Source organism: Oncorhynchus tshawytscha, unplaced genomic scaffold, assembly GCF_018296145.1.
Source record: "Oncorhynchus tshawytscha isolate Ot180627B unplaced genomic scaffold, Otsh_v2.0 Un_contig_7158_pilon_pilon, whole genome shotgun sequence".
In the NCBI taxonomy this organism is placed as follows: Eukaryota; Metazoa; Chordata; class Actinopteri; order Salmoniformes; family Salmonidae; genus Oncorhynchus; species Oncorhynchus tshawytscha.
In genome coordinates, this window is record NW_024609504.1 from 139559 (window position 1) to 161659 (window position 22101).

Sequence of the window (22101 nt, forward strand, 5' to 3'; positions counted from 1 at the left end):
TTATCGTTGCTCAACAGGGTTAAGTATAGTAAACTCACGTAAATTCGTACATCGCCTTGGTCCGTACAATTGCCCTTATTTTAGCACCCCAAAAACGTAATACTTCCAGATCAACTGTAATGTCAATACCATTGTAAAGCACAATTTCTCCCCCTTCCAACAAAATAAATGACATGACCTAAACGCTGCCTGTTTCTGCATAATTCAAGCAGGCAATGAGCCCTGTTGGGTGTTTTTAAAAATGGCGGGTGGGGAAGCGAAACTAATGCGTGATGGTGAGAAGGAGAGATGTCGTGTGGGAAAATTGCTTTTTTTTCACTCGATCTGTCCAACATATCACCTTATTGCCTCTAAAATGTAAATAAAACACTATAAAGAGTTGATATAATGTGTCATTACATACCTATTTGAAGGTTTGTCGAATTTGAATCGGGTTTAGGGCGTTGCTAAAGTGATCTTAGAAGTAAACAGCGGCTTTGAGAATGAGGATTGCATGCAATGATGACACAAAAAATGACTCTGTATCCCCCCATACCCCTGTCACTGTCAATTTCTTGTTTCTAAAGGATGAGAGAAGTGCTACACCTGGTGGAGAGAGATTGTAAGACAGAAATGGTTGCTTTATGCGTGCTGTACGTTACGACATGACACGCCACGATGTAACGGAGGGTCCGTTCTTTTTCAACTTTTCTCCAATACTATAGAGCCATTACCATATCGATCAACGCTTGAATAGAAACCTAGTTCACACCCCCGATTTTGAAGTCAACAAAGTCGCTACAGTCCAATTAGTTTTCTTTGTAGCCTCGTTTGAATGTTGCGGTTGCGCACATTTGTACGGAATGGGGTGAGTTTAGGTTAGCTGGCTAGCTATTTATTTTCATGAACTGAAGTTCAATTTCAATAGGTGAACAACAAGTGGCAACCTAGCTAATACTTACTCACAAGGATTCCTAAATCATTGTTAAGAATAATGAAAATGACTGCAGTTTCTACTGGTCATTGTTTTCAGGCTGGTTGTATTGGTGCTAGCTAGGTACCAAGCTAAAGCTAGCATTCTTAGCTAATATCATCTGATTCCGATATGTTCACTGATATATGCATCCCTAATTGAATATCTGTTTGACAGGCATTGACATATTGTGAGTGTCAATGAATATGGTCTGATGTTGCTGGATTTTTTTTTGCAAATGTGGGCCTGGTAAAAAAAGATTGATATAGCTATATCAATCTAATCATAGCATTCCTTTCTTCTTGGCAAATGTGTTAATAATCATTCAAACTCATAAACTTAACAAATGTAGGCTTCATTCAAACATTGGCCAAGAATACTTGACTAAATTGTAGGCCATAGCCCAACAATGAGATGGGGACATGGCTATATATTCACCCTGACCCCACCGACTACATCCTCTTTAGTCAATAGATGTGATGTAGCTTTGTGAACGGGTCCTTTTCCAACAATCCTGAGAGAAAGTGAAATAGTGACAGGAGGAATAGATACACAGTGAATAACAAATAAAAAATAACATGGCTATATACAGGGAGTAGGACCAGTGTGTCGATGTGCAGGAGTAAGAGGTAATTGAGGTAGCTGTACATATAGGTAGGGGTAAAGTGACTAAGCAAAGGGGTGGGTAATAGACAGTAGCATCAGCAATGTGGTGAGTATGAAAGTCAGTGTGTGTGTTGGGATGTCAGTGTTACTGTGTTGGTAGAGTCCTGTGTGTGCATTGTCAGTGCAAGTGGGTTGGTGCAAAAAAGGGTCAATGCAGGTAGCCATTTGATTAGTTATTTAGCAGTCTCGTTTAGCAGTCTTATGGCTTGGCAGTAGAATCTGTTCAGGATCCTGTTGATTCTAGACTCTGTTATCATATAGTTGTATGTTTTGAATACTTCAAAAATATACAGTGTCCAACAACATCTGCTCCCCGGGCGCCAATGACATCGATCAAGGCAGCCTCCCGCACCCCTCTGATTCAGGGGTTGGGTTAAATGCAGGAGACACATTTTGGTTGAATGCGTTCAGTTGTGCAACTGACTAGGTATCCCCTTTCCTTTAGAAAGTCTACACCTTGAACTTTTTTCACATTTTACTACCTTAAAATTAAATCCTAAAAGATATTAAATTATTTTTTCTACTGATCTAACAACCTACTCCTCATTTTCAAAGTGAAAGAATTTAACAGTCTCTAACTGTTAGAAATATTATGAATAAACGAATAAACAATATCCTCATTTTAAATAGAACTGTAACTAAGTAAACTTATACTCTGTTTTATTATATCTGATTAACAATATGAGTTCATAAGAAGGGATTGTGTGACACAGACACAGAGTAATTAAAGTTAATGAACACCATTCCAACTAGGAAGAAAGAAATGGGTTGTGGATTAAGTAAACAGATAAGGTAGTTAACCTATGGTTGAACCGACAAAACTTAGCTCTGGGGTGTTTTAGATAAGACAGTGAGTGCATTCCTAGGTTTTCTGTTAATTAGAACTGTCAGCTAAGTGGTGATCGATAATGTTGAGGGGTCAAAAGTTAATTCAGTTACGTTGTGTGACCTGTGAGTGTGTTAGTGAGTTAGAATAAACTTTTAACCTCACTTGATTCTAGGTCGGGAGGAGGGGATTCATTCTAGAAGCAATGAAATGACATCATGTTATTGTATATAAACTGTTGCTCGTGGAAACGTGGCAGCGCACTCCGAGAATAAATTCTGTTACCTATTATTGAAAAGACTGGTCTCCGTCTATTTTATGCTAACAAGAATCTTACAAATTCTCATAAAATAGATTAAGGGAATTCAATTAATGAATACATATTGGTATAATTAAATTACAGTAACACTAACTCCCTGAGTTAATAATTGGTGGAATCATCTTGGGCAGCAGTAAATCATTTGGAATAAGATTCTACCAACTTTTCCCAACTCTTCGGGTTATATACTCAGTTGCTAGTTTTATTAGGTACACCACCCGTTCACAAAAAATGGTTAGCTCCTAGAGACGGTGAGTCACGTGGCCATGGGTTGCTATATAAAGCAGGCAGACGGGCATCAAGGCATTCAGTTTAATGTTTGCTTGAACGTTAGAATGGGCAAAACGAGTGACTTAAGCGACTTTGAGCATGGTATAATCGTCGGTGCCAGGCACACCGGTTCCAGTATCTTAGAAACGACCGGCCTCCTGGGCTTTTCACGCATGACCTGCTAGATGGCCGAATGGTAAGGAACATCAGATTTGCCACCAATGCTCCTTTTATATGACACATCACTGCACTTTATACTCCTCTGTAAACTGGTCATATCTGTATACCCGTCGCAAGACCCACTGGTTGATGCTTATTTATAAAACCCTCTTAGGCCTTACTCACCCTATCTGAGATATCTACTGCAGCCCTCATTCTCCACATACAACACCCATTCTGCCAGTCACATTCTGTTAAAGGTCCCCAAAGCATAGACATCCCTGGGTCACTCCTCTTTTCAATTCGCTGCAGCTAGCAACTGGAACGAGCTGCAACAAACACTCAAACTGGACAGTTTTATCTCAATCGCTTCATTCAAAGACCCAATCATGGACACTCTTACTGACAGTTGTGGCTGCTGTTTATGATATATTGTTGTCTCTACCATCTTGACCTTTGTGCTGTTACCCAATAATGTTTGTACCATGTTTTTGTGCTGCTACCATGTGTTGCTACCATGTTGTTTTTGTGTTGCTACCATGCTGTGTTGTCATGTTTTGCTGTTATGTTGTTGTCTTAGGTCTCTATGTAGTGTTGTCTCTCTTGTTGTGATGTGTGTTTTGTCCTATATTTATAGTATATTTATTTTTTAAATCCCAGGCCCCTGTCCCCGCAGGAGGCTTTTTGCCTTTTGGTAGGCTGTCGTTGTAAATAAAAAAATTGTTCTTAACTGACTTGTCTAGCTAAATAAAATAAATAAATTAACAGTGTCTAGGGTTTACCGAGAATGGAGCAACAAACAAAAAACATCCAGTCAGCGGCAGTCCTGTGGGCGAAAAATAGCGTGTTGAAGGAGAATGGTAAGAATTGTGCAAGCTAACATGCGGGCCACAAACAGGGAAATAACGGCGCAGTACAACAGTGGTGTGCAGAACAGCATTTAGGAACGCACAACAGATCTACACAAACTACATTTTCACAGATGGGCTATTGCAGCAGACGACCACACTGGGTTCCACTCTATCGGCTTAAAACAAGAAGAAGCGGCTCTAGTGGGCACACGATCACCAACACTGGACAATTTGAGGAGTGGTTTAAAAATTGCCTGGTCCGACTAATCCCGGCGCTGTTGCATCATGCTGATGGCAGTCAGTTTTTGGCAAAAGCATCATGAGGCCATGGGCCCCATCCTGCCTGGTGTCCATGGTACAGTCTGGTGTCGGTGGTGTAATGGTGTGGGGAATGTTTTCCTGGCACACATTAGGTCCCTTGATACCAATTGAGCAACGTTTGAATGCCATAGCATATCTGAACATTGTTGCTGACCAGGTGCATCCCTTCATGGCTACAGGGGGATCTGACCCAGTACTAGATGTACCTAATAAACTGACCACTGAGTGTATATTCATTTGTTTTGGTCAAAATGGCTCAAGCTCATTAAATCTGTTTGGGAATCATTGATGGACTGCAACATTCAAACCTTGTCTCTGTTTTGCAAGCAGTTTTAAGACCACTCAGGAACACTCCAAGTCTTGGAAAGACATTCTGGTGTGTCTTCCACATTAGAATTTGTTTAAAACTCCTATCCCAAGGTTAGGTTTTCAGAAGACAAACTTTTCCTCTAACTTTTTACCTGGGCTGTGCTCCTTCTTTAAAAATATTTATTTTGATCCTAACAAACTCCCTAGTCCCTGCCGATGACAAGCATACCCATAACATGATGCTGTCACCTCCAATACTTGAAAATAGAGAGAGTTTCACTTGTGCCATTTTTAATTTAGACCCCCAAAAATAATTTGCCATGTTGTCTTGCAGTATTACTTAACAGCCTTGTTGAAAACAGAATGGGTGATTAGGAGTTTTTTTTCCCCCACTTCTTTTCACTTTGTCATACAGGGCAGTAATATGAAGTGAAGGGACTGGGAAGTTTGTTGGGATCAAAATAAATATGAAAGGAGCACAGCCCAGGTAAAGCTACAGAAAAACCCACCTCTGTCTTCTGAAAACCTAACCCTGGGATAGGGTTTTATTTTTTTATTTTTAATGCAGAAGACACACCAGAATGGCTTTCAAAAGTTGTTGATTGTTCCTGAATGGTCCAGTCAGTATCTTTATTTTTATTTATTTTTTAAAATTTAAGCCGATATTAAATACTGCTGTCCAATGATTCACAACCAAATGTACTGAGCTTGAGAAATGTTGATTTTTAAAAACAATGGATATACAGTATTTGCCTTAACCTCAAGGATCCGCCCCTTTTTTTCTCTCCAAATTTCGCCTAAAATTACATACCCAAATCTAACTGCCTGTATCTCAGCCCCTGAAGCAAGGATATGCATATTCTTGGTACCATTTTTAAAGGAAACACTTTGATGTTTGTGGAAATGTCGGAGAATATAACACCAATAGATCTGGTAGAAGATATTACAAAGAAAAAAACAACTGTTCTTTTGTATTTTTTTTGTACCATCTTTGAAATGCAAGAGAAAGGACATAATGTACTATTCCAGCCCAGGGGCAATTTCGATTGTTGCCACTAGATGGCAGAGTATGTGCAAAGTTTAGACTGAGCCAATGAACCATTGTATTTCTGTTCAAAATTTTGTATCAAGACTGCCCAAATGTGCCTAGTTTGTTTACCTTTTTGATGTTCAAAATTGTGCTCTATCCTCAAACAATAGCATGGTATTCTTTCACTGTAATAGCTACTGTAAATTGGACAGTGCAGTTAGATTAACAAGAATTTAAGCTCTCTGCCAATATCAGATATGTCTATGTCCTGGGAAATGTTCTTGTTACTTACAACCTCATGCTAATCGCATTAGCTTACGTTAGCTCAACTGTCCCATGGAAGGGACACCGATCACAAAGAAGTTATTAAGAGCTGTGCAAAGTTGGTAGAATCATAATGAAGTTATTCACAGCTGTAATGGTTGCCAAATATGCTTCCACCAAGTATTAACTGGGGTTTGAAGACACACAATCAAGACATCTTGTATTTGTTTATTAATTTGGAAAATGTTCTATAGCTTTCTTTCACTTTGAAATTGTGCAGTACTGTAGGTTGTGCAGCTCTGCAATCCCTTTTTTTAGATTTTATTTGAAGACAGCAAAATGTGAATACAAGTGGGTGTTTACTTTCACTAGGCGCTTTATATTTCTTTAGTAAATGTATCATATCTATTTGCAAGTGTAATTGCGGCATAAATTCACCTTCAAGATGGCAATGTTAGTCCTCTATGTTAGTGTCATTGTTATGCATGCTTTATACAGGCTTTTTATCTTAATTCTGCCCACTTTTTCTTTTGATCACTGGGGAGAGATATTGTCTTGCTCAGGAGGAGGCCCTCTATGCTTCGCACAGCTACCTCTGTCTGCTCATCTCCACACGGCAACACATGGCTCTCTACGACATCTACCATGGGAAAGGACAGCATGACACAGAGGAGATGGCAGGAATTGTGGGACTCAGGCTGCCCACCCAGCCTGGGGGGAAGGGCTGGGAGAAGTGAAGGAAGGGAGAAGACTCTCATACCACACCAGAGGGTTGTAAATCATCACGCTGGACCTAATGCTATTTTGCTCTTTTATAAAACAGAGGAAGAGATGAAGGCTGCTATGAACAAGGACTGTGATTTGTTATTATACAAGGGAGGATCAAAGCTATTAGAAATATGAGATTCACAGCTCTCCCTACCACTCCTCACTTTGTGTCTGTCTTGAGACAATGGCTGTAATTAAAATATTTGTAAATAATGGGACAACTTTTGCCAATTAAAGTATGAATCACTTTTATCAGGTCACCATGATATCTCACTTTTCTTGCAATCCATATGCTGCTAGTGGCTGCTAATAATCTACTAATAAAACAACCAATTCAATCTAACATATAAATTAAGTAATATCCCTTTTGATCTCAATTCAGTAAGGTTTACTTGGAGCAATGTTTGATGTTCAGGAAAAGCATTCATACTCGGCAGATAAAACTGATGTGAAGTAATTCAGTCATATTTATATTTTAAAGGATATCAGGCAATTAAAATTCCTGGTTAATTAAAAGATAAAGCATTACAAAGAGGGTATGTTATGTCAGATGGATGTGAACTCATTGGGGGACCTTTGATCTTTTAAATGTTTTGTTCTTCACTGCCTTTTGGCCAGTGGTTTAAATAGTGTGAAGACCAGCCAACAGTGAAATAAAGGAAAGGTCTTAGATAATGCTAGGGCATGCAACATGCATAAGAGAAGTATAACAATATGTTTTATTTTGGCTCTTATGTAGGCGTTTATAAGAAGATTATTACCAGCATAATGGAAAACAGCAGGAGTTGTATTGCTTTGTACTTGCATATTGATGTGCTTCATTATTGTGTCTATGGCAACTGGCATTTCTACCAACTCCTCCACTACATTTTTCTCTGCAGTCTTTTGCCAGATTTTAAAAATATTTTTTATACGAGTAACATGTATTACCTTCTGGGAATTATTATATATTCTTTTCGTTCTTTGTCCTTATTTTCATCCTGGATTATCTTTCAAAAAGAAAGCCTCGTCATTAACTGTGCCCCTATTGGACTATTCATTCTCTTCTATTCATCCCCCTTTCTTAGTTAAAGCTGTGAAGATGTGTAACACTCCCCATTCCATTTGTTATACAGTGACTACCATTGTCTTCTGTGTGGGTTTAAATAGATTGACCCTAGAGCTACGCAGAACGCTGTGACACATAGGGACATGAAATATGCTTGCACATGCGCGGCAGCACCCACCGTCCACACGCATGCAGTGGAAATGTAATGCATAGTGGCACACCAACAGCGTCAAATTATAGTGTTATAAAGTCTCCAAATAACACGTGTCTCTACACCCCACTCGTCCATGCACCCCAAGACATTGAATTACTTTGACACACAGCTGGAGAGAGAGCAGTGACACGCTTGTGCAACATTGTGTTATGTGTATGTTTTGAAGTGGTATGTGAAAGCGAATGAAATGTTATTTCAATCAGGATTCTGTATTACTGCATATAGTAGGTTACACCGCTGCTACACCGCTGCATTAAGTATTCAGTGTATGTTTAATGCCAGTATAACCTTACGCAGTGGAGATCTAAATACAAATTAAATAAACTAGATCATGTTACCGCCTGCAATAATGTGCATGATAATCGATGGGAATAATTATTACGTCAATTAAAAGTAGGCTAGCTATTAAGTGGACATTGTGAAAAACCAAGCGTGGAGGCGGGGAAGGGAGGGCGGAGACAGTTGTTTATATTCGTGTGGCTCAGTGGCTGTAAATCGTCAACTCGTCTAGTGATCTAGGAGCAAGATTCACTATTTCAACCTAGTTGTACTACTAGGTAACAACTTCAGATAAATACGTGAATAGATATGTTCTGATTTGATTTGTCCAATAAGGTCCGAGGATCAAGGAAAGGATTGTACAGCATATTTTAAGTGAATCTCCTTATGTGATTTTAAAAGGAGGACAAAAATAAGAAGGTAGGCTAGATTATGAAATAAGAACAAGTTATTTCAAAGGAAGCAAAAGCTACAATAACACAGGCGATAACATAGCATAAAGGGACAACTCGCGCAGCAGAGTGGTGACCTGGCCAGAGCGCGATGTTTGGAATGATAAAGAATACAATTTTCGGGAACACCGAAGAAACGGACTACAAATTGCTCAGCAGCGAGACCAAGGTAGGATACACCTTGACCTGTCAGTTTCAACTTTAGTGTGTGTGTCTGTCAGTCAAGCATTGCATTGCATCACTTGATCGCGCGCGCCACTGTACACCTCCGTCTTGTTTGGTGCATAAAACAACTGGTCACTACAGACAGATCTCTTCAGTATCTCGCAAATATTGTTTTATTATAAGACATTTTTAATTTGTTACTCACTTTGGTTGTAGTGAAACTAGCCTATTGGCCCCAGTCTACCATGATGTCAAGAAAAGTACATTTTGATTATCAGTAGGCTTATGTGTTATGCATTTTTAGGATTCTGTAATGCCAATCCCTTTAAAGTGTTTGACCTTTTGAAACCAACCATTGTTAATTACACCTTACCTCCTGGCACCTGTGAGCTCGCAGTAGAAGGTGGGGGCAGATCTGTGTGTGTGTGTTCCCTATGACCTCAGTAGTGGCACCACTGTGTGCACTGCTACACTGACCATACCTCCTTAAGAGTTTGACATACTATAAGAATTTGTTCTTAACTTACTTGCCTAGTTAAATAAAGGTTAAATAAAAATAAATAATACTGAGGTCATTAAAAGCAAGGTTGTGTTCTCTGAGAGAGACTGACAGATAATTTGAGGTTGGTTGGGAAAGGGTTTGGTGAAACTAGTAATGTGTGAGCTTCCATATGATTTACTTGTGCACCCTGACAGAGTTCTTCATTAAATACTACATTTGAGACGAGACAAAGCCAGACAGATGGAGGCAAAGACGACTGATAGATCAATTGACAGAGAGCGTGGAATCAAGTGGCACTGACGAACACATCTACAGACATTGGCCTGACAAAGAGACTGATCATGAATCTGGAACTACTTCAATCTATAACATGCAACCAGACGACCAAAAAGGCTGTAAGAGGAATAGGAAAAAGAGAGTCTTTGTATCAATAGGCACGAGTGGCCATTAAATAGGCAATAGACAGGCTGTTGGCAGTTTTGAAATCAGTCAGTGCTAAATCTATGAACTTCACTAGAGCCTAAATGATCACACTGAAATCTCACACGAACACACGATCAGAGGAATTTGAGTCTGACATCATACACTCTTAATTAAAACTGACATTGAATGCAGATGAACTGTCTGCACATGCTCAGACACACACACACAGCTTGGTGGGTCCTGTCATATTTCAGGGCTTACAAATGGAAGGAGATGGCTTTAAAGTTAGAATCCTTAGTAGTTACAACCATTTTTGGACTTATCAATTCATGTAATGTACCCATTGATTCTTGAAGAATTTAACATAAATGCCTCATGAGCTTAATTCAACTGTCGTACCCCATCACCCCAATGTTTGTAAACAACATAAATGTAAACAAACACTGTATAGCCTCAAAACATGGTAAAACTATAATTGTGTCATCATGGATGGTCAGTCTTTGCGTCTTTTCTCTGTCCGTGAATTTGAGAGTGGTTACATTTCTCCCTTGGCTTTTTACTAAAAAGGTACTATTCATTTTATTTTCATATTTTTTTCTTCACGGTATTGATATTATGCCATGTTTTCATTTCTCTGAAATGATCTTACTTGGCACCATGCATTGTTTTAGTAATGACAAGATATTTGATTAGATGGACAAGTTGACAGCACAATATGCTTATTATATAATGACAGCACATTGTCTATTTCTTGATACACAAGACAGGCTCATACTCCAAGCCAACTGAATGGTTATAGAGGCCATAGTTGTCATGTAAGGCTGAAATGTCAACTTCTCTGTGTGAGAGGTTTGCAAACTTCCCATGACATTGTGTGGTGACATTCAAACCAATTAAAACCATTTGTTTAAAAGTTAGAAAAAGAAAGAGAGCGGGTTGAATATGAAATGAATTGCTAATATTAGCACATCCACAATAATTATGGCCCACGTCTACCCAGCTGAGACACAGAGTAATTATATACGAAGGTTGCAGGATTCCAGCTAAGCACACATGCTAATTGCACCTTTAGACTGAACTCAGGAACAAAGTGTTCAAATATTGCTGTTGGAACATGTCACCTACATGTATTGTTAATGTTGGTCACAATGACATATACCATGGGCTCCAAAGTATTGGGACAGTGAATTTTGTTGTTATTTTGGCTCTGTACTCCAGCACTTTTGGATACTTTTATTGTAAATAAGAATAGAATGTTTCTAAACACTTCTACATTTTCTCGCTCATTATTATTCACATTTCATTCAGGATTATCTGTAATCGTGGTAGCATCCACATAATAAAAACAAAATGTAACCTGTATTTAACCTAGGATAGTCAGTTAAGAACAAATTATTATTTACAATGACGGCCTACATCGGCCAAACCCTAACCCGAACAACACGGGGCCAATTGTGCACCGCCATATAGGGCTCCCAATCACGGCCGGTTGTGATACAGCCTGGAATCAAACCAGGGTCTGTAGTGACGCCTCTAGCACTGAGATGCAGTGCCTTAGACAGCTGCGCCACTCGGGAGCCCAAATTAATTAATGTAGAAACATATTCTATCCTTGTTTACAATAAAAGTGCCTACAAAATGACACAATACTGTACATTATTTACCATTCATTTCTATTGGGCACAAAATAATCTAAAACACAACCAAAACAAACAGCAAATGCATCCAACACATTTTTGTAGTCATTGCATGCTACGAATATGGGACCAAGTACTTCACTTTTGAATACTTTAATACACATATAAGTGAATTTGTCCCAATTATTTTGGTCCCCTAATATAGGGGGACTATGTACAAAAAGTGCTGTATCTAAATGGTTCACCCAACCTGGATGAAAATACCCTCAAATGGACAATCTGCACTTTAACCTCATAGTCAGTGTATCATTTCAAATCCAAAGTTCTGGAGTACAGAGCCAAAATAACAAAAATTGTGGAACAACACAATGGGAATGGGCCAGTTGACACCAGTGACACATCATAGCATAATTGCAGTGAAGTAAGAAAATGTGTTAAAGATATGGCATTACTGTCACCCCATCCATCTACTGTAGTTATTTCCTATGAGCTTACATTTACATTTATTCCACAGTCTCAAGGATGGGTTGCAGCCACAACACCTTCATCAATATGAACACCAAACACCAGTCAGAAGCACTATGAACGAGTTCTTGACATCCCAATTAGACCAGCTGGAGTCAATTATTAGTGTCTAGAGAATTCTGCTAAGTTAAACCTTTTAGCAATTCAGCAACACAGTTCAATCCCTGTATCAATCAATACAATGAATCCCATATCAATATGGTTGCTAGGGCCAAGACGATACCAGTATCGCGATACTCGTTAGTGTCGTGGCAAGGAAACAAAACAAGAAGCAGATTTGAACTTCTTTAGGAAAACAACCCTAATGTTGGAAACAAACGACATTATGTTGTCGTCCTACTTTTAAATAGTGTTTTCAGTGCATAATGTTGTATTTACATTGCATTATATGTCTAGTCACGTAGCAGGCATTCATATTCAGCGTGAGTGATTTAAAACAAGGGATAACTTAGTGGAATGGATCTGAATAAAACTTTTGGCGTTTCAAAAATGTGGCCTTCATTGAGGTCCCTTTCAGTGGAACAGATTTACTCAAGACTGGTTATGGAATGAGTGATTATTGTGAAACGTAACGTTCCTCTGTTATTTAATGGTTGATATTTCTCAGCATAAGCCTTCCTCTTAGGACAAGTACATCATAACATGTATAAGAACAGGCAGCAAGTCAGGGAGTGTGTGTACACATCGCATTAACCCCACTCTGCCATGTGTGTGTGTGTGTGTGTGTGTGTGGCACCTATATGGTTTGGTCTTATGTAAGAACAGGCATCTCTGTCCCATTATTCTCTTTAGGCTTCATTAAACACTGCGGGACCCTGAGAGCAGAGCAGGAAAGAACTGGAATCAAATCAACGTAATATTTTTTATTTAGATCCTTTTCTGGGGGCATTTGGCTGTCCTCTGTTCGTTTCCACTCCAAGTGTTTCACCGGCATCAGTGAGCACAGATTCTGCCCATTGCATATTGCCAATCACAGCACCCCCAGCCCCACCCCCCTCTAACCCCCAAGTAGTGTGTGGCTTCCTTCCCTCTGAACAGTTTGTCAACATGTGTGTCATTGGTGAATCACGTTTGGCCTCCCGCTCTCTTTCCCAGGAGGGGGTCAGCTATGAGGTGCGGCGGTACGATGGTGCAAAGTATGCCTCAGTGAGCTCAGAGGGGCGGACCTTTGACCAGGTGACGGGGGAGCTAGTGAGGAAGCTGCTCGTGTACATTGGGGGAAGTAACGACCAAGGTGAGCCAATCAGGGAGCAGGGCCTGTCCTGTCAGTCAGTGGACTTCATATGTGGACACATCTTTAATGAGCCCTAAGCTCCGAAAGATCTAGGGCCTCAACTCAATCCATATCGCTGAAGTTCAGCCCTATAGCGCGATTGAAATTTGAAGGGAATTTCCGATTGAGCCGACATATGCAGCGCTTACCATGAATGCGGAAACATTGCCTTTAAATTTCTAACTAAGCTCTGTAGCGCAGGTCTTAAGCGCTACGGATTGAATTGAGCCACCGATGTAATGTGCATATCTGAAAGTATTGCATTGATGTAAACAAGTAATATGGTGAAAACTCTATTCTACCAGAGGGTTCGATAGTGTTATTACCATGTTACTGGCACCTATTCAGTACTTTCAGATCTTCAAGGGTGACTGAAGAAGTGTCTACTCTGTTTGATGCTAGAGGTCAGTTTGAAACTGGGCCTAAGAGGATGCAATGAACTTGATGCACACATAAGACTGTTGCAAGTTGTCTGCTATCCCCTCTATCTGTCCTCTGTATCTTTGTTTTCCAAGGGGAGGCAATGGGGACGACAGCACCGGTTATCATCACAGTATATCCCAGGGACGACGGTGTGATGTCACGCCGTTTGGTGGTTAGCCTCAGGATTCCTACCAACTACCAAGTCAGTCCCCCTGTGCCCATCGACAGTGCCATCAGGATCGAGGATCGACCCGGCATGACTGTCTACTCACTGTGGGTGTCTCCATGCAGTCTTCACCTCACTTTGTTCTTTAATTCTTTATGACACAAAATGTATTTAATGATCATAAATTATTTGATCACATATCCTCTTTCTCTCTCCTTTCCTATCCACCTACCCTTTCTTTTCACAGGCAGTTTGGTGGCTTCGCAGGGGAGACTGAGTACCGTGCAGAGGCCTCTCGCCTAACCAAAACTCTTGGTGAGACTGCCCCATTTCAACGGAAACAGTATTTCTGCTGCACCTACGACCCGCCAATGAAACCCTACGGCCGACGCAACGAGGTGTGGTTCCTACAGGAGGAGCCATAAGGGAAGCATTAAGACCGACTCTTAATAATAAACTATAGTCACTTCCTCTCCTTCATCTTCACTGATCACTCCACATCTTGATCTTCATCTCCAAAAAATAGGATATGTGAAAATAATATGACAACAACAGGGGATTTGTTTTCAGATCAGTGCAAATTAAGGAGAGGTGATGCAAAGAAGTGTATTAGACTATTGAAAGGTCATAAAGGGGAGGGATGGGCAGCAGGCTACACAGTTACTGGTCCAAAGTAGTGCAATAGTACGGTACCATTATCAGTAACTGGATATTAAGTGGCCTGGGGTAGGAGCCACTAACCACAAAGTACCGCTGTGTGTTATAGGTGGTACATCATTAAGTTCTTATTTTGTACACCCAGGGGTTGACACTCCCCTTAAAACATGCTTCATAGTGCTTGGAAGAAAAGCACATATCACTATTCAGCAGTCTAATTAAAATTATGCTTCACTTCACACACCATAAAAACAAAATGGCAGTTAAGTATTCAATAAGTCATTAAATTAAGTTTTAAAAAGCACAATTCCTTTTCCCAAGGGAGGGAATTGGAAATAAACTAGGAATTAAGCCATAGAGTAGTGATAGTCAAATGTTTTCCTTAGTATGAATTAGTTGGTGGGGAGGGTATGAAGGAGAAATATATTAGTCATTCCTTAAGTGTTATCATTTGAGATGTCTAATCCTTCTGTGATGATGACATGAAAACCTTAAGACAGCAGTTGTGTGTAGTGAATGTTTTGGTGTGCTTGTATTTGGAGTCTTTGAATTGTAATGTTATTATGATTCTTGAAACTGTATTTTGAAATACCTCTGTATGGTGTGTGATTTTCTGTGAAAATACGGAGTGACGATATCATCAGGATTTGATAGCGTTTCATATATTTATTCAAGATATTATTAATACGATTTTTTTGTGCAAAACTGACGCTTTCTTTTTTTAGTTCTATACAAAAGAATGCTTAAAGTACTGGTACACCACTGTTTTGGATAGGTTTTACATAAACATTTATTTATTATTAGATTTTGAATCAATATGAAGAACTCAAAAGAAGGAATTAGGGTTTACAAACAAGATATTTCAGACATTTGATAAATTTAAGCAGATACTTAAAACCAACCAAACCTATAACCTAAAACTAGTACAACATGTCCTCACTATGCACTAAAATAGCAATTATATGGTCTGTTAGTCACTACAACCCAGTTTAAACAGGAATAAATTAGTGGTTTTCACAGGTTAATTCGTCACAACTGCAAGAAAGCACTGTGTAGCGGGCTAGCGGCTAAATAAATACATGGCCTAGTAACCCCACACTTGTGTAATTGCACAGAGAGTAGGGTTTTGGTTTCAGCCGGGCTTTGCATTCATCGATACAATATACAGGGTTCGACTAGGGCATGGGTTATTCATGTGACCAGTTATCATCTCTAGGCTCAACAAGTTATTTGTGAGATCTAGGAACATTGCACATTACCAATAATCTCACATACGTAGCGGTACATGTCAGTACTCCATCCAATTAGCATACTCAAACAACATGCACTTCCTTCAATAAAAAGCCAGAAATAATCTAGAAAGGTATGGTGTACATTGAGAGCACTGGGAACTTCAGCTTTCATTCAAGGCTCTCTGGAACAAACTTAAACCACGCACCAACACAATGGAAACACTTACTGTGAACGTGAATGTAAAAATACTTTACAATACTAGTAGGAATAGAAATTGTTGTTTTGTTAATAAGCATCATCATTTTAATCGAAAATTGTTATAAAATGTATTTTGGTAATAAACCTCTGGATTTAAAAAATGCTGTAAATATTTAATGCCTATACATTCCCCATACTGCCCATCACATGTTCCTCAACAGGGCAGTTAGAAACCCTTTCCTAAGTACAGGACAGTTCCACATTCTAACAGACTGAGGGAGAGAGAGCCGACCATGATAACTGAAAAGATTGAATACTTATCCGTTACGTGAATAACCATTTACTTGGCAATTGACAAAATAAACTGAGTGGGAGGGGGTGAAATGAAGCTTTACTCATGATTAAAAGGAAACATTCATCATTTGAAAATGTCCCAACATTGTTGTGCCTCAAAATTACTTGTGTGAATTGCCAGAAAATAATCTTGCCTTTTTGTCAATGTTGTACTTTATATTTTCCTTTCCAGTCTAATAATTATCATCCGATTAATAATTTTCCGTTGCATTTATTAGGGGATGATGGTTATTGAGCTTTAGTTGTTCTTCTTCTCTGGATAGCCTGGGTAAGGTGCAGGAGGGGCAGAAGGTGCATAGGGAGGAGGCTGTTCCTATGTGGGAATAAACAGTGATAGAATATCTTAAAAACGCTGAACTAAAAATATAAAACACAGCATAAAGTGCATGCACTGAATGTACATGGAGAGAATAACAGGTCCCTTACCATGGGCATGTAGACATTGTGGGGTTGTTAGGGTTGAAATAGGCGCTGCCGGCTGCCTCTGCTGCCTTGGCATTACCTGAGGATCAGGGAGAGACAGAGAAATGAGGGGAGAATAATGCACATGTATAGTAACTGATACAGAAGCACATGCTACTACAACTGTAGAGTAGGAGAGACAATGGAGCACACTTAGCACAGTATATTGCAGCAGGATACTCGTGACAAGACATCTTCCGGACTGAATGATGCACACTTCCAACACTTTCAATTCTCCAAAACCCACAAATAAACACACAACTGATATGTAAATGAGGCGTACTGAGTTCAGGCCAACTGGGTTGTTTCATGGGGTAAGGGAGACTAGGGGTGAGAGGTATTTTGTTTGTTTCTCCTATTTAATATGATGTGTACCGGTTACGACATCAGCACTCCTTTCTTAGTGCCATGCGTCATGTGCTTCATATTGAGGCAGACTGATGGCAACAGACAGATGCAGCGATGCAGACATACAGAGAGAGACAGGGAGACAAACCTGCAGGGAGAGCAGCCCAGTTTTGAGGGGGCCCAGGATAGGGGGGAGGTGGGGCCATGTAGGCAGGGGCAGATGGGTACATTCCTGCAACACAAGTGAGAATACCCAAAACAGCCTTGGGGACACATCTTTACTTGAAGTAGTTATAAATATTGATACCAATCAATAAAATTCATACACTCATAACAATGGAGGCATTATCCAAAATATTTCTGTATTTAAGTGCTAGGCAATCTCTAATGTAAACTTCAATCTGCTAGCATCACAGCATTTGATTCTCAATTATTATGAACCAAACCTGCATAACATACAAACAGTTTTATAGCGATGATAAAGTTCTTTAAACCTGCGGCTGCCATAGGGTAGGGATAGCCCATGTTGCCTGGGGGAGGCTGGTAGAAACCATTCTGCTGGGGTGGGGATTCATACGGGTAGTTCTGAGGAACAGGTGGTGGGCCATAGCCATTCATCACTCCAGGAGAGGGATAGCCAAAGGAGGCACCTCCGTTTTGAGCAGGAGGGGCACGAGATGCTAAAACAAAGTTGAGGGTTAATCTTAAAATACAGACTGGACTAAAAGAGTAACATGTATAACAAATATGTAGCCTAACAAATATAACAAACTTTGACTGCATTACCAGGAAATTCTTTAGTGATGTACATGTTAAATTAATTAGTTAAATTATACAATATAAACTGAGTAAAGCAGATACTGTATGTTGAATGACAAATAGGCTCTGTACTGACAAACATGGCAGTCATGAAATGACTTACCATTTGTTGCCAGTTTGAAGAGGTGCTGACCTAACTCGATGGCTCCCCCACTGGAAAAAGACATCTTGAAGCTAGCCTGGCCTTCCCAGCCTCCTGAAACCAAAGAAAGTAGAGTCAAAACATTGATGAGCACTGTGTACTTGTCTTTGCATTAAATTACACGTCTGATATTGAATTATAATCAGTGCTTTGGAGGAGATGTCACACTTCAATTTCTACTGCTGCTGCTAAAAACTACTACTGCTGCTGCTAAAAACTACTACTGCTGCTGCTAAAAACTACTACTGCTGCTGCTAAAAACTACTACTGCTGCTGCTAAAAACTACTACTGCTGCTGCTAAAAACTACTACTGCTGCTGCTAAAAACTACTACTACTAAAAACTTTGACACATAAACATTGTAAGTAAAACGAGATTGTGGTTTACAGACTGATGTCAGCCTCGGAAAATATCTGGCCTTGGCAAATCACACTTGCGTCATTGATTCCCTTCTACATGTATTCCTAGGACACATCAGGCCATACCTGGGACTGGAGGCCATAAACACTTTGCATGCTCTACAGTTATTTCCTCATGATGGTGTTGAATGCTACAGGAGGACAACAAACTGCTGCCTACCCCCAGCTTCAGCAGACACTGTGCCCCTGATGTAATTGGCGGCGAAGACTGGCTGCTCAATGCTACAGCCCTTCATCAGGTAGTACGGGAACATCACAGACCCCAGGCAGTCCTTGGCATTACTGGACACAAACACCAACTGAAACGAGGACAAACAGAGCAATGGTAGTCTTCCAGTTTGTGATACTGCAGACAGGATGGCGTGAGTGGTGAAACAGAAGAGTCGTATGTCTTTGTGAGTTTTTATTTGTAGTTAATTTTTACCCCCTTTTCTCGATATCAATTGGTAGTCAAAGTCTTGTCCCATCGCTGCAACTACCCTACGGACTCAGGAGAGGTGAAGGTCGAGAGCCATGCGTCCTCTGAAACACAACGCTGCCAAGCCACTGCTTCTTGACACACTGCTCACTTAACCCGGAAGCCAGCCCGAACCAATGTGTCGGAGGAAACACCATCCAGCTGGCGCCCGGAGTCAGCTTGCAGGCGCCCGGAGTCAGCTTGCAGGCTCCCAGCCCTCCACAAGGAGTCACTAGAGCGCAATGGGACAAGGACATTCCGGCCGGCCAAACCCTCCCCTAACCCGGATGACGCTAGGCCAATTGTGCGCCGCATCATGGGTCTCCGGGTCGTAGCCGGCTGCGACACAGCCTGGGATTGAACCCGGGTCTGTAGAGATGCCTCTAGCACTGCGATGCAGTGCCGTGAGACCGCACCACTCGGGAAGCCCCCTTTTTGAGTTTTGATGTTGAGTCTTTTCCCAACAAAGTGATGTTAGGATATATAAGTTAGCCCGTAAAAACTTTTGTGCCAAATACATTACATTGTTACAGGTGTCAAGCTTATGGGCAGCAGTGTATAGGAGGGAGGTTTCTAGGTGTGAGAAGTGTGCAGAAGGGCATGAGACAAAGGAATGTGTAGCATTGGTGAACGTAGTGGTATGTGTTAATTGTAGGGGTGCCCATGAGGCTGGAGATCAGAAATGTCCCGTAGAGGCAGGTTGAGGTTTCCAGGGTTAGAGTAGTGCAGAAGTTGTCATGTGCTGAGGCACTGAAGAAAGTAGAGGAAGATGGATCAAGGGGGAGGGATCCTGAGAAGAGTGGCTTGAGTAGTAGAACTGTACCAGTACAGAGGGATATGTTTCAGTAAGATTGGATTTTTAGCATTTATAGCAATGGTTATCAACTGTACTGCAGGGATGGAACGTAAGTCATAGAAAATTGAGGTTGTGGTGGCAGCTGCAGAGATGTATTTGTTTTTAGTGAGTGCAGGGTTAGATGGTAGGGTATTTGTAGATGTTTTTGTATTGATTTTTAAAGCTAAGTATAAGGGAGTTATACTCCAGTCTAGTAGGCAATGCAACATTTATTGGATGCCAAACGCTATTAAACCTCATAGAAGAAAAAGGATTGTCTTCCAACAGGCACACAGGACCAGCATGGTCAGATAATAAACATACCCTGTATGGAGTGAGGTAAACAGTCCCTTTCTTGGTCCCCCTCAGCAGGTCTGTCTTGCTGGTGACATCACTGAAGGACAGCTCCACATTCTTGCATTCCCTCAACACACTAGTGGAGGATACATGTTCAGTTTAGGCATGTGTAGTGAATTTACTGACCAGTATGGTATGTATGACAGGTCCTCCATAGGACAAATACTGTCGTAGAATCCTAGCAGAACCGAGTGTCAAGGGACATAGTGGGATTCTGTATGGTCTACATAGGCCTACTATTGGCATTTCACATACTGGTTGGTTGGTTGGTTAAATCTGACACTTCCAGAATGTGCCAAATGTAACTATTATGAAAAGTTCTTTATTCGTATATTTCCTAAGTTCCTGTTACTTTATCAACTTCCTAAAACTCTGTCACAACGTTTACTTTAGACTCAGGTTGTAGTTGGGGCGGGCTCACTCTCTGTTGACTTTGCTGTGTCTACCTCCCTGGAAAACAAACTTATTTAGCTAGCTTACTCTTACACCTAGTTTGACTAAAGTAAGAAAATGTATCTAGCTAACGTTAGCTTTAATACGTTTCAAATGCGCAATGATGACTGACTGACTGACTGACTTAGTACTTAGGTAGCTTTTCCTGCCATCAAGGCCAACAACAACGACGTTGCTGACTGGTAGCTAGCTAAAATTATTAAACTAGCTAACGACGTTATCACTACAAAATAGCGCTTGCTGAATACATTTAAAAAAGCAACCCAAGTAGCTAACTGACATTGGCTAGAGTTAATTAACACTAGGTACGGAAGCTATCTTGCTAGATAGCTAACATTACCATAACAGCTAACGTTAACTTGCGAGTTAGCTAACTAAGCTACCTTTAGAAAGTGAGCTTCGTGGCGATTAATGATTCACTAACCTCTCGCCGTTGTTTATCAAAACCCCTCCGTTTTGAGAATGATTTCGATTTAAAGCCATGTTCAGATAGTCTAATGTACTCTTCGTCGGGTACAGCTACACACTGGAAATGAGAGGAATGCCCCAAAAACCTCAAAGTGTTACGTCACAGGGTCAGCTGTTTCATGTGCTGTGACTGCAATGTTCTGTTTGCCAACATTGTTTCCCATATTGTCAACAAGCCTTTGAATTGAGATTGTCATATAATTCTAGTGTGTTGAGGTTAGGTGGGATATTTGAGATTGGTTTGGATGAAATAATACAGCACTGTGGTTGTGAAGAGAGCTGAGTAGGCCTAAGGAGAGTGAATGCTTTTCATATATGATTGATTATTGTTTAAACATCATCCATTATGTCATGTTTTTATAGAATGTGCTTCGAATTTGCCTCAGTTGTAGTCCAATACTAGAACATCTAAAGGGTGGCTATATATTCCAAATTGGATTATATAATTCTGCTTGTACAACCAACACATGTAATGGAAAAGTTAGTAGGCCAATTGTGTAATCAGTTTATGACTCATGAGTCATGACTTATGTATGGTCCAAAAAAGGATGGAATACAGAAAAAAAAAACTAAATGTGAATATATTTTTCTCATCACTTAGTTTAACTATGTGTATATCATGTCCATTCCACTTTTAACTGACATGAGGCCTGTCTTGTCTCAGTGGGACAACTTTTAATTTAGCTGCAATTATGTAGATCACATGAATTTACAAGTAATCTTGCTCTATGATCTTCCTCAAATTGCTACATGCAAAAAGTAGACTTCCAAATGTTGTCCTATATAGCTATTTTTATCCTGTTCTGTGTCTGCATTACATGGGGACAATACCATGCGTGGCCACAGTGACAGTAGGTCTACTGAACACAGTGTTTACAGCATAAAGATACAACATTCTATTTCATTTTGTGGCTTCAATATGTAGCAAAAAGATGGGCCTGGCTATGTAATACGATAAGATAGTTCTTTATTAATCCCCAAAAGGGCACATTTGATTGAACCAGCCAATACATAACACCACCAATAAATACACAATAAAACACAACAAAGGACACAC

At 40.2% G+C, this 22101-nt stretch overlaps 2 protein-coding genes across 2 annotated transcripts; one reads left to right on the plus strand and one right to left on the minus strand.

Annotated features, from left to right (window-relative positions):
• Window positions 1-8455: 8455 nt before the first annotated feature.
• LOC112258760 (heme-binding protein 1-like) lies at window positions 8456-16575 on the plus strand. The gene is made up of 4 exons (XM_024433317.2): window positions 8456-8897; window positions 13076-13214; window positions 13769-13949; window positions 14090-16575. The coding sequence occupies exons 1-4, from the start codon at window positions 8820-8822 to the stop codon at window positions 14265-14267; spliced, it is 576 nt and encodes a 191-aa protein (XP_024289085.1). The 5' UTR covers window positions 8456-8819; the 3' UTR covers window positions 14268-16575.
• LOC112258756 (WW domain-binding protein 2) lies at window positions 15272-21172 on the minus strand. Its single transcript, XM_024433310.2, is given in 9 exon segments — window positions 15272-16597; window positions 16711-16736; window positions 16739-16786; window positions 17243-17326; window positions 17589-17774; window positions 18017-18109; window positions 18635-18773; window positions 20091-20199; window positions 21001-21172. Coding segments are annotated over 9 exon segments (819 nt in total). The 5' UTR covers window positions 21060-21172; the 3' UTR covers window positions 15272-16522.
• Between the last annotated feature and the right edge of the window lie 929 nt (window positions 21173-22101).

Excerpts from the sequence above, each read along its gene's own strand:
- LOC112258760 (XM_024433317.2), top strand. The coding sequence starts at position 8,820 with ATGTTTGGAATGATAAAGAATACAATTTTCGGGAACACCGAAGAAACG. Across the intron at positions 13,215-13,768 it reads TGGGGGAAGTAACGACCAAG|GGGAGGCAATGGGGACGACA; the intron begins GTGAGCCAATCA and ends TTGTTTTCCAAG. Across the intron at positions 13,950-14,089 it reads GGCATGACTGTCTACTCACT|GCAGTTTGGTGGCTTCGCAG; the intron begins GTGGGTGTCTCC and ends TTCTTTTCACAG.